The 13507-nt window shown below is 38.7% G+C and overlaps 1 protein-coding gene across 1 annotated transcript; it reads left to right on the forward strand.

Annotated features, from left to right (window-relative positions):
• The first annotated feature begins 6863 nt into the window (after nt 1-6863).
• LOC106571823 (uncharacterized) lies at nt 6864-12723 on the forward strand. Its single transcript, XM_082972615.1, has 2 exons — nt 6864-7431; nt 10348-12723. Exons 1-2 carry the CDS (start codon nt 7074-7076, stop codon nt 11148-11150), a joined length of 1161 nt encoding a protein of 386 aa, XP_082828741.1. The 5' UTR covers nt 6864-7073; the 3' UTR covers nt 11151-12723.
• Nucleotides 12724-13507: the final 784 nt, after the last annotated feature.

Here is a 13507-nt window from a genome sequence, read left to right on the forward strand (position 1 = left end):
CGCGACTGGTTACCTATTTTGATGTGATATGAAAGTATTGTGTGAAATTATTTTGATGTGAAAGTATTTTAAATAATTTTGATGTGATATGAAAGTATTATTTGAAATAATTTTGATGTGAAAGTATTTGAAATAATTGATGTGATATGAAAGTATTATTTCAAATAATTTTGATGTGATATTTAAGTATTGTGTGAAATTATTCTGAATTGATATGAAAGTACAGCGATTTATGTTTCTAGAAACGTATCGCAATTGAGAATCGATTCACATTTAGATGGATTATTTGACTATTTTAGCTGCCAGAGCCAGTCTACCTCTGAAAATAACATTCAGTCCTTGGACCTTGAGGAGTAACGGGGGCAGCAATCAGCAGTAGAAACAATAACAAAGCGTACTCCCTGCCCGTTTCAGTAAAAAGTTGAGGGATGGGGCTGGAGAAATGTAACCATCCATGATATCAACATTATAGTTTTAACCATGTTTTGAGGATATACAGTGTTTGTTTATATTTACTGACAAACATTGGAGTAAATAAAAGCTTATATTTTGGGTTCTGATGGGGTACGACAGTTGAACTAAGCTCATGAGGCATTTATAAGTGATTTCTTCAAGAAACAGATGGGTACATATCATTAATGTATAAGTCCCTAAATGGATGTAACAACTGCTGATTGCCCCTTTAAGAGAACATCTTGGGCTAATCTAATAGGAGATATTGAGGACTACAGTATTTCAGGCATTGTCATTGGATGCATTTGATCAATTGTTAACGTTTTGTTGATGGTCCACTCTTGATGTTCTACACGTTACAGTGTAGCTTCAGCCATTCCTACAGAACAACATTAAAGTGTAGAACCCCTTTACTGCATATTGGTTCAACGACTGCAGAGACGGTACTTACTGGTGTTAAACAGATCTCCAACCTCCTCTTCTTCCTCCAATGTGACAGTCATCTCCCCCTCCTCCTCTTTCACTCCAAAAACTGCCTCCTCTTTCTCTTCCTCCTCTTCTTTTACTGTAACATCCTCCTCCTCTTTCACTCTGAACGCCTCTTCCTCTTCTTTAACTGAAACGTCTTTCTCTTCTTCTTTCACGCTAACAGCTTCACCCTCTACTTGTTTTTGTATTGTAACATCTTTCTCTTCCTCCTCCTCTTTCACTAGAGTTTCTTTCTCCGTCCAGCAGACCTCCTCTTTAACAGGAGGAGAGTAGCTTAGTGAACTCATGGTCGGGGATGTTAGCTAGTTAGCATTAGCGACTAGCCTAGTTCTAAGCTAACTTAGCAAACCAGCTAGCTGACAAACAACGTAAATATATAATTAAATGGGCCAACAAGTACATACGACAGAAGTGTGTTTAATACACATCGACTAATATACACCAAACCAGTGTAAAGAGCGTGAATGTTGTAGCTATGTTTGCTAGAAAGCTACCGAGGTGTCTGACTAGCTGTTGTTGTTGAAGGAGCGTCCCGTCCACTAGATTATACGTCACACTGGCAGCATCGCCTGAACCTAAAAGACGCACATCGCCATCTGCTGACTGGACTAAGCAACGCAGTTGAGGAACCAAACGTTTATTTTTCATTTATTTCATAAAATATTAATATTACATTAAGTCGTTCAAAGAGAAGCATGTGTTGATTGATTCGTTTTTAATGAGTGAGAATTTAAAACAAACTTTACACCCACTACATATTTGCGTTGAACCATACTTCTGACATGGATCATTTTGACCCCAGAGGTATATTACATTTACATTTACATTTAAGTCATTTAGCAGACGCTCTTATCCAGAGCGACTTACAAATTGGTGCATTCACCTATAATATCCAGTAGAACAACCACTTTACAATAGTGCATCTAAATCTTTTAAGGGGGGGGGGGGGGGGTTAGAAGGATTACTTTATCCTATCCTAGGTATTCCTTAAAGAGGTGGGGTTTCAGGTGTCTCCGGAAGGTGGTGATTGACTCCGCTGTCCTGATGTCGTGAGGGAGCTTGTTCCACCATTGGGGTGCCAGAGCAGCGAACAGTTTTGACTGGGCTGAGCGGGAACTGTGCTTCCTCAGAGGTAGGGAGGCGAGCAGGCCAGAGGTGGATGAACGCAGTGCCCTTGTTTGGGTGTAGGGCCTGATCAGAGCCTGAAGGTACGGAGGTGCCGTTCCCCTCACAGCTCCGTAGGCAAGCACCATGGTCTTGTAGCGGATGCGAGCTTCAACTGGAAGCCAGTGGAGAGAGCGGAGGAGCGGGGTGACGTGAGAGAACTTGGGAAGGTTGAACACCAGACGGGCTGCGGCGTTCTGGATGAGTTGTAGGGGTTTAATGGCACAGGCAGGGAGCCCCGCCAACAGCATATCTTTTATCATAGCCAAAATGAGGTTTATTCAATTCTTCCAAATTTTCATGACTTTGTAAGTCAACTTGTTCTTAATAAATCTATATCATGGTTTAGTGTTTCTGTATCAATATGGACTTTTAACAAATTCAAATCCTTTGGAGTCATTTTGACCCCAGACAAAAGCACCTTTGATAAATAGGACGTTTATTTCAAATCAAATCACATTTTATTGGTCACATACACGTGTTTAGCAGATGTTATTGCGGGTGTAGTGAAATGCTTGTGTTTCTAGCTCCGACAGTGCAGTAATATCTAATAAGTAATATCTAACAATTTCACGACATATACCCAATACACACACATCTAAGTATTTGAATCTAGGTTTCTCTGTAGACATGATCCATCCCACCAGAGGGTGGAGGGGCACCTGTAACAGTGGTTTTGACCAGATAGACACCTGCAGACACACAGTATAGTGCCTCCCATGTACTCTCCTATGATTGGACTCTTCTATACCACGTATCACATGACTGTGTACAAAACTGCATTCATTAAGTATTCAGACCCCTTCACTTTTTAAACATTTAGTTACATTACAGCCTTATTCTAAAGTTGAATAATTTTATAATTGAATAATCAATACCCCATAATGAGAAAACAAAATCATTTTTTAAAAACATTTTTCCAAATGTATTTACTTAAGTATTCAGACCCTTTGCTATGAGACTCGAAATTGAGCTCAGATGCATCCTGATTCAATTGATCTTCCTTGAAATGTTTCTACAACTTGATTGGAGTCCACTTGTGGTAAATTCAATTGATTAGACATGATTAGGAAAGGCACACAACTGTCTATATAAGATCCCACAGTTTACAGTGCATGTCAGAACAAAAACCGAGCCATGAGGTCAAAGGAATTGTCCATAGAGCTCTGAGACAGGATTGTGTCGAGGCACAGATCTGGGGAAAGGTACCAAAAAATGTCTTCAGCATTGAAGGTCCCCAAGAACACAGTGGCCTCCATCATTCTTAAATGGAAGAAGTTTGGAACCACCAAGACTCTTCCTAGAGCTGGCCGCCTGGACAAACTGAGAAATCGTGGGAGAAGGGCCTTGGTCAGGGAGGTGAACAAGAACCCGATGTTCACTCTGACAGAGCTCCGGATTTCCTCTGTGGAGACGGGAGAACCTTCCAGAAGGACAACCATCTCTGCAGCACTCCACCAATCAGGCCTTTATGTTGCAATGATTAAAGTGTCAAAATGTATTTCAATGGACAATTCAGTGACCTGTTCTGTGAAAGGTGTTGGCTAGAGATGACATGCAGGAGCTTGCAGGGATTTGTAGTCTTGCATGTCGTCTACTTTGATGCTAATTAGCATTTTAGAATCCAAGAGTAAAGAGACACAAATATATTGATACAAGTATTTGTATTGATTATGGATCCCCATTAGTTCCTGTCAAGGCAGCAGCTACTCTTCCTGGGGTTTATTATGGATCCCCATTAGTTCCTGCCAAGTTAGGTCAGGGAGCGTGCCAGCCTGCCTGAACCGCCCCTGAATTAACAGGTATAAATGATGGATTATGAACTAACAGGTATAAATGATGGGTTATGAATTAACAGGTATAAATGATGGGTTATGAACTAACAGGTATAAATGATGGGTTATGAATGATGGGTTATGAACTAACAGGTATAAATGATGGGTTATGAATTAACAGGTATAAATGATGGGTTATGAACTAACAGGTATAAATGATGGGTTATGAATTAACAGGTATAAATGATGGGTTATGAATTAACAGGTATAAATGATGGGTTATAAATGATGGGTTATGAATTAACAGGTATACATGATGGGTTATGAATTAACAGGTATAAATGATGGGTTATGAATGAACAGGTATAAATGATGGGTTATGAATTAACAGGTATAAATGATGGGTTATGAATTAACAGGTATAAATGATGGGTTATGAATTAACAGGTATAAATGATGGGTTATGAATTAACAGGTATAAATGATGGGTTATGAATTAACACATCCCCTGCGAGCCCAGGCATTTCAATACATTCAGGATTTCTTACGGTCCATGTGCAATGTATATGATTATCTCTGTCTCTTTCTCCATCTCTTCTTTAAGAAGCAGCCATGTTGTTGTCATTCCACTAGGGACCTGTTTTCAGCATTTTAAGTCTGCAGTCAATAACCAGTGCACTGGGATTATCCCTTTACACCCTTTACACATGTACTGTACTGGAATAATCCCTCTACACCCTTTACACATGTACTGCACTGGGATTATCCCTCAACACCCTTTACACATGTACTGCACTGGGATTATCCCTCTACACCATTTACACATGTACTGCACTGGAATTATCCCTTTACACCCTTTACACATGTACTGCACTGGGATTATCCCTCAACACCCTTTACACATGTACTGCACTGGGATTATCCCTCAACACCCTTTACACATGTACTGCACTGGAATTATCCCTCAACACCCTTTACACATGTACTGCACTGGAATTATCCCTTTACACCCTTTACACATGTACTGTACTGTGATTATCCCTCTACACCCTTTACACATGTACTGCACTGGGATTATCCCTTTACACCCTTTACACATGTACTGCACTGGAATTATCCCTTTACACCCTTTACACATGTACTGCACTGGGATTATCCCTCAACACCCTTTACACATGTACTGCACTGGAATTATCCCTCTACACCCTCTACACATGTACTGTACTGGGATTATCCCTTTACACCCTTTACACATGTACTGTACTGGAAATATCCCTCAACACCCTTTACACATGTACTGCACTGGGATTATCCCTCAACACCCTTTACACATGTACTGCACTGGGATTATCCCTCTACACATGTACTGCACTGGAATTATCCCTCTACACCCTTTACACATGTACTGTACTGGGATTATCCCTCTACACCCTTTACACATGTACTGTACTGGGATTATCCCTCTACACCCTTTACACATGTACTGCACTGGAATAATCCCTCAACACCCTTTACACATGTACTGCACTGGAATTATCCCTTTACACCCTTTACACATGTACTGTACTGGAATTATCCTTTTACACATGTACTGTACTGGAATTATCCTTTTACACATGTACTGCACTGGGATTATCCCTCTACACCCTTTACACATGTACTGTACTGGAATTATCCCTTTACAGTTAGGAGCACTCCCTTTAAGAGTGTGCTCCTAATCTCAGCTCGTTACCTGTATAAAAGACACCTGGGAGCCAGAAATCTTTCTGATTGAGAGGGGGTCAAATACTTATTTCCCTCACTAAAATGCAAATCAATTTATAACATTTTTGACATGCATTTTTCTGGATTTTTTTTGTTGTTATTCTGTCTCTCACTGCTCAAATAAACCTACTATTAAAATTATAGACTGATTATTTCTTTGTAAGTGGGCAAATGTACAAAATCAGCAGGGGATCAAATACTTTTTCCCCCCACTGTACATCTACATGATGTATTGTTACACCATGTAGGAGCAGTATAGACCTAGTCTGTTCATTATATATATACATCTACATGATGTATTGTTACACCAAAAAAAAGGGAAATTATATTATTTTATACTAATACAATTGCTCAGAGAAAGAGATTTAGTTTAACATGTAATTCTCAAAAGGCAGGGGTCTGAATTATTGCTACCCATGTTTTCAATACTCCAGCACTCTCCCCTTGGGAGGATAATGACACTGAAATGTTTTATGAGATTAGAGAACACATTGGGTGGGACCTTAGACCCTTCCTCCATACAGAATCTCTCCATGTCCTTGATTTATTTAGTCTGTCTTATGGACTGCCCTGTTCAATTCAAACCACAGGTTTTCAATGGAGTTCAAGTCCGAAGACTGAGTTGGCCATAGAACATTTTTGATTTTGTGCCCAATTTACAGTTTCTTTGTTTTGCTGAAAGATCCCCTTATGGCCAAGTTTCAGCCTCCTAGCAGAGAGGTAACCAGGTTTTGGGCTAAAATATCCTGGTAGTGGGTAAAGTTGATTTATTTTATACATTTTTGCTCATCTTTATCAAGGGTATTAATAACTAGGTGCTTATTTTGATATCTTGTTTTTTGACTGAGTCAAACAGGGACATTGATCTGATTAACACCAGTAAATACAGTGAGTACCATCTCATAAAACAGGGACATTGATCTGATTAACACCAGTAAATACAGTGGAGTAGATGTAGAGTTTGTTTTAAATTCTCATAAAAAACGGAATTAATCAAACAGCACTTGTTGCTTTTTGTACGTGTTGATATAATATTAATATTTAATGGAGAGAAAAAAACGTTTCCCTAAACTGCTTTATAATATTATAATTCAATGAAGAATAAAAATAGTTTTCCCTCCTCAACTGCGTTTCCTCCCTCCAGACAGCAGATGGCGATATGTGTCTTTCAGGCGATGTTTCTAGTGTGACGTATAATCTAGTGGACGGAACGCTTCTTCAACAACTGCAGCCACCTCGGTAGCTCGCTAGCTGACAAAGTCTGAACATTCAAGTTCTTTAGACACTTTCCTGGTTTAATTGTAACTGTGATTTAGACATACTTATGTGTAAACAACTAGCTACCCCATTTAATTTAATATTTACGTTGTAAGTCAACTATCTGGCTGGTTAAGTTAGCACTAGCCTAGCTAGCTAACATCCCCGACCATGCGCTCACTAAGCTACTCTCCTCCTGCTAAAGAAGAGGTCTGTTGGACGGAGAAAGAAGCTCTGGGGCTGAACATTGTCGTGAAAGAGGAGAAGGAAGAGGAGGATGTCACAGTAAAACAAGAAGTAGAGGGTGAGGCTGTTACCGTGAAAGAAGAAGAGAAAGACGTTTCAGTGAAAGAAGAGGAAGACGCGTTCAGAGTGAAAGAGGAGGAGGATGTTACTGTGAAAGAAGAGGAGGAAGTGAAAGAAAATGAAGACGTTTTTGGAATGAAGGATGAAGAGGGGGAGATTACTGTCACATTAGAGGAGGACGAAGAAGAGAAGACTGGAGATCTGATTAACATTAGTAAATACAGTGAGTACTATCTAATAAAACAGGGACATTGATCTGGTTAACACCAGTAAATACAGTGAGTACTATCTAATAAAACAGGGACATTGATCTGATTAACACCAGTAAATACAGTGAGTACTATCTAATAAAACAGGGACATTGATCTGATTAACACCAGTAAATACAGTGAGTACTATCTAATAAAACAGGGACATTGATCTGATTTAACACCAGTAAATACAGTGAGTACTATCTAATAAAACAGGGACATTGATCTGATTAACACCAGTAAATACAGTGAGTACCATCTTATAAAACAGGGACATTGATCTGATTAACACCAGTAAATACAGTGAGTACTATCTAATAAAACAGAGGCATTGATCTAATTAACACCAGTAAATACAGTGAGTACTATCTAATAAAACAGGGGCATTGATCTGGTTAACACCAGTAAATACAGTGAGTACTATCTAATAAAACAGGGGCATTGATCTGGTTAACACCAGTAAATACAGTGAGTACTATCTAATAAAACAGGGACATTGATCTGGTTAACACCAGTAAATACAGTGATTACTATCTAATAAAACAGGGACATTGATCTGATTAACACCAGTAAATACAGTGAGTACTATCTTATAAAACAGGGACACAAACTCTGCAGTTGTTGAACTAATGTGTGATTTTAAAAAGGGCATTCTACACTTGAATATGTTGTTGTACTGTATGAATTGTTCATGACGTCCTTTCCTGTTGAAAAGTGATATAAATACAGTAAAGTATAAACACACTAATGGGAAACAAATAAATGTTTTGGGCAAAATAGTGCTTTTTTAGACAACTGCAAACTAGAAGGAGTGAGTGATGTCATAGTAAGGCCTCCAAGGAGTTGGCTTGATGGGAAGTCGTGATGTCATCCAATAGGAGGCTGATCTTCATGTGAATATTCATTATTCTTTTTAAAATCCTTCCTGTTCTGTCAAGTTGGTTGTTGATCATTGCTAGAAAGCCATTTTCAAGTCTTGCCATTGACTTTCAAGATGATTTAAGTCCAAACTGTAACTAGGCCACTCAGGAACATTCAATGTCATCTTGGTAAGCTCCTCCAGTGTAGATTTGGCCTTGTGGTTTAGGTTATTGTCCTGTTAGGACAGTTGTTTGTATTCAGATCTCTGAAATGCTCTCTACCTACGTAACATTTAGTGTCTCCTTATGTTACGCTGGCAAAACAGTTTTTATGGGCACAGAAATCCTAAATAATTTCAGAGTTTGCTAAATCCAATGGTTCTAACCGAGAGTCACCTTAACTTTATTTACAACACCCAAATAGATACTGTCATTAACGTCGTTCTTCAATAATTACACATCATTCTTAATACTGTAGCTGTTTAGTTACAGTCACATGTTCAACTATCATCAGCTGATCCAGGAAATCATTTTCTGAATGACAGTCACATGACAAACATCACGACATGCAACAACAACCAAAGTGCTTCTTCATTCATTACTCTGGTAAAGACAGTTATGCCGTGCTCCACGTTGGATCCAACATCCCAAACAAATCGATGTTTATAATGTGTTACTGTCTGGCTGATTTACAGTAGGGTCTCATTACTCTGTTTGTGCACAGAGATACTTAGCTCATAATGTGTAGAGAACTGTTCCTTGATGGATAGGCTATTGTACAACACACAGAGCTATTTTCCTTTATTCAGGACATTTAGAATGACAACACATTACAGAGTAGCCTAGTGGGATTATTCACAAAATGATCTGGTGATCAGGTTATGAAATGTCATGACAAAGACATGTTAGTTTCCATGTTTCACCTGAAATATAAAATTATATATAGTCTTAGGTGAAGTAGGTCTATGTTGTTGTTAGGTGAAGTTATGGGTCCTACAGTAGGTCTATGTTGTTAGGTGAAGTTATGGGTCTTACAGTTGGTCTATGTTATTGTTAGGTGAAGTTATGGGCCAATTTGTTAAACACTTAGTGTACAAACCCTCATTGTCAGGCTGATGTTAAAGCTAGCCAAAGAGCATTTTACTGGTTGAAGTGTTTAAGTATAAATCAGTTGATATGCGACAATAACACAAACATATTAAGTAGGTGATTCAAGCGAGTCTTACAATTATAATCCATATTTAATGTGAAATGCACTCATAAGCAACCTGTAAATGGAGGCTATATTTGCTGTCAGCCTATGAGAACTCCCCTGAGTTTTCCCCCACGGTGGTGAATTAGTGAATAGACACAGAGCTTAATGTGAGTTTCCTTGAGTAGCACTCCTGATCTTGTGCTGTAATATTCAGAATACATTGTGAAAACTAAAATCTTTGCTCACTATTTTTTGCTCCAGGCAGATATACTACATCCATAACTAGTGGTTTCCTCATTACCAGATACACTATATCCATAACTAGTGGTTTCCTCATTACCAGATATACTACATCCATAACTAGTGGTTTCCTCATTAGCAGATATACTACATCCATAACTAGTGGTTTCCTCATTACCAGATATACTACATCCATAACTAGTGGTTTCCTCATTACCAGATATACTACATCCATAACTAGTGGTTTCCTCATTAGCAGGGAAGTGTTTCTGCAATCATTTTTGTGTGCGCATCGCCCTCGTGTCGCAATTTTAGCAAACACAGAAAGGGGCCAATATTGGAGACCAAAAGTCATCTGGCACACTGCTTAGGGTTTCAACAACTTTAAAAACTTTTCTAGTTTCTACTAATGTGAAAACAAGACAAAATATGATTGTTGGTAAGTTGACTGTCTTAATTGTCAAATATTTTAACAGACGTCAATTGTTGTACAACTTCATGGGTACGCTCTGGGCATCACCTTTTACCTCAAATAAACAGTGGATTTCTGCTGTTGTGGACCTTTAACCATCTGCCTGACTTTGTTCTCACAGGAGAGAGACGGGACTATTGGGATCCTGGGGATCCTCAACAACATCATGATGCTGACGAGGCAGAGAAGAGTCTCTCCAGATCAGAACTCCTCAAGAAACACCAGCGAGTTCACACAGGAGAGAAATCTCACTGCTGCTCTGACTGTGGGAAAATATTCAACTCTTCACTAGGCCTTAAAATACATCAAAGAATTCACACAGGAGAGAAACCTTTTGGCTGTGATCAATGTGGGAAGAGTTTTATTCGGCTACAAACTCTGAAATCACACCAGAGGATACACACTGGAGAGAAACCTTTTGGCTGTGATCAATGTGGGAAGGGTTTTACTCAGCTAAACAGCCTGATAGTACACCAGCGGACACACACAGGAGAGAAATCTTATGGCTGTAATCAATGTGGGAAAAGTTTTACGACATCTAGCTATCTAACTATACACAAGAGAACACACACAGGAGAGAAACCATATAGCTGTAATCAATGTGGGAAGAGTTTTACTCAGCTAAACAGCCTGATAGTACACCAGCGGACACACACAGGAGATAAACCTTATGTCTGTGATCAATGTGTAAAGAGTTTTAGTACGTTTGGCTGTCTGACGGCACACCAGAGGGCACACACAGGAGAGAAACCTTATAGCTGTGATCAGTGTGGGAAGAGTTTTACTACATCTAGCTGTCTAACTAAACACCAGAGAACACACACAGGACAGAAACCTTATAGCTGTGATCAGTGTGGGAAGAGATACTCTGATAAAAGATCTCTGATCAAACATCAGAAACTACATGAAGGAGTTGTTTCATGATATCAGTGAAATAATGTCACAATGTAGAATGTTTTAACATTGTAGAAGGAGTATTTTAATGATGTCACAATGTAGAATGTTTTAACATTGTAGTAGGAGTATTTCAATAACGTCAGAATGTAGAACCCTAAACGTTTGTTGTTCAATTGATTTTAGCCTCAGGGGGAAAAATCCAGGCTCTGAAATGGAAGAGTTACTATTTATGTGATTTAACAAAAAGTGACTAACAAAAAAAGAGTTCTGTTACACTTACCACGTTGGTGACGCACTGGAATCACAATGCAACACTTCAAAATGTAGCTAGCTGTTTTCTACAAATTGTACTCTAACCAGTGATGTACACATTATTCCCATATTCCATGTGGTTTTTGAGCTGTTAGTTTTAACAGGACGTGCAACCTCATCTCCCTCCTCTCGCACAATTGATTTCAACATGATATCGATGAGTGATGACAAATAAGTGTTGTGTTCCTTTGTTCAGCGACCCTTAAATGTAAATGCATCACTGTTGCCCTGCTTTTAGAATATCAGGGTTAATTCTCAGATGTGCCAACCCAAGTGTACTAGAGCATGACATTGGGGACTGGGCCCCGATCCAACAACATGCCTATCTAGTGAACACTGAAAAGAGAGAGAAGCTCTGCAGTGAGGTGGAAAGTTACTATGGATATTGCAGGAGTTTCCTCTTGAAATCAGACATGTCTGTGGTGAGGACAACTTGGTTGCTGATTGTCTCAAGGGTGGGCAGTTAAAAAGTTTAGTGTTTTGTGTTTAGCCAGTCCGTTGCCATGGATCACAATTTATTTTGACTGCACGTTTTTCCGTATTGGAGATGAGTTTTGTTTGGGCTCGTTCCAAGGGGACGAGAGTTCTAGAAGCTAGTGAGTTTTAGGAAGACGAGAGTTCTAGAATCTAGTGAGTTTTAGGAAGAGGAGAGTTCTAGAAGCTAGTGGGATTTAGGATTCTATAGAAAGAAAAAGGAGAAAAAAATAATACTATTGTATATTATTATTTAGAAATACGTGTTTTTAATTGTTGACATCCAGTGGACACCATGTTTATATTGTAGAAGGGAAGCATTTTTGTTGATTTTAATATGAAATGTAAGTTGTTTTCTGTTGGTGGTGAGCAAACTTGTCCATCAAAAATATAGGATATATTTTTTGTCTTAAGGTGGAAGGTGTTACAGGCTTTGGTTTTTCCATTTATGTTTTGAGGTTGGACTTTAGCTCGTTAGCACGTCTAGCTCGTTAGCCCGTCTAGCCCGTTAGCACGTAGGACGCACTGATTGGTGTCACCTCAGTTAGTCAATGTGTTACACCTGTGCTGGCTTGTCCATCTCGTTATGGTTGAATATAACATCCATTGTTAATATTGTAATCAATTAATTTTCCTTAGAATGCTCATTAGTCTTTCAGTTGTTATTCTTCATTTTTTTTATCCTCTTATGTTTGTGGTAAATATTGCTGTTTATTTTCATTGTTTTTTTGTTTTCTTTTCCCTGTGAAGCCATTGTGTTTCATCCATGTCTGAAATATGCTGTATAAATAAAGCTTGATTTGAACATATAAAACTAATGAACCCAATGACTGACAATCAGCAGACTTTTGCAAAACTAATGAACAAATATGTGCAAAAGCATCACGTATCTTGGTCCATCTTAGTATGAAAAACAGTATATCTTCCACTATGTCAAAATAGTGCTGGTATGTAAGTTTAAGTATCACTTTTCAACCAACCCAGTTCATTTGTTGAAAATGAAAAAATGTTGAAATCAACAATATGTTAAAGGATTCAACTACTGGAAACTGAAACAAACAAATGGATCAAACAGATCAATCCTACTGGATATTGGGTTTGATTCAGACCCTGCCAGCATGGCCAGAGATGTAACTTATAACCACAGAACCACCCCAGACCTTTCATGCCTAAAAACACCTAAGTATTAGATTTACTGCCATGGTCTAGTATGTCACCGCCTCAGACACCATTCACAATGCTGGCTGAGGTACTCGTAAAACATGACGTATTATTTCCTAACCATTCACAATGCTGGCTGAGGTACGAGTAAAACATGACATATTATTTCCTAACCATTCACAATGCTGGCTGAGGTACGAGTAAAACATGACATATTATTTCCTAACCATTCACAATGCCGGCTGAGGTACGAGTAAAACATGACATATTATTTCCTAACCATTCACAATGCTGGCTGAGGTACGAGTAAAACATGACATATTATTTCCTAACCATTCACAATGCTGGCTGAGGTACGAGTAAAACATGACATATTATTTCCTAACCATTCACAATGCTGGCTGAGGTACGAGTAAAACATGACATATTATTTCCTA

Source organism: Salmo salar, unplaced genomic scaffold, assembly GCF_965601325.2.
Source record: "Salmo salar unplaced genomic scaffold, fSalSal1 ptg000838l, whole genome shotgun sequence".
Taxonomy (NCBI): domain Eukaryota; kingdom Metazoa; phylum Chordata; class Actinopteri; order Salmoniformes; family Salmonidae; genus Salmo; species Salmo salar.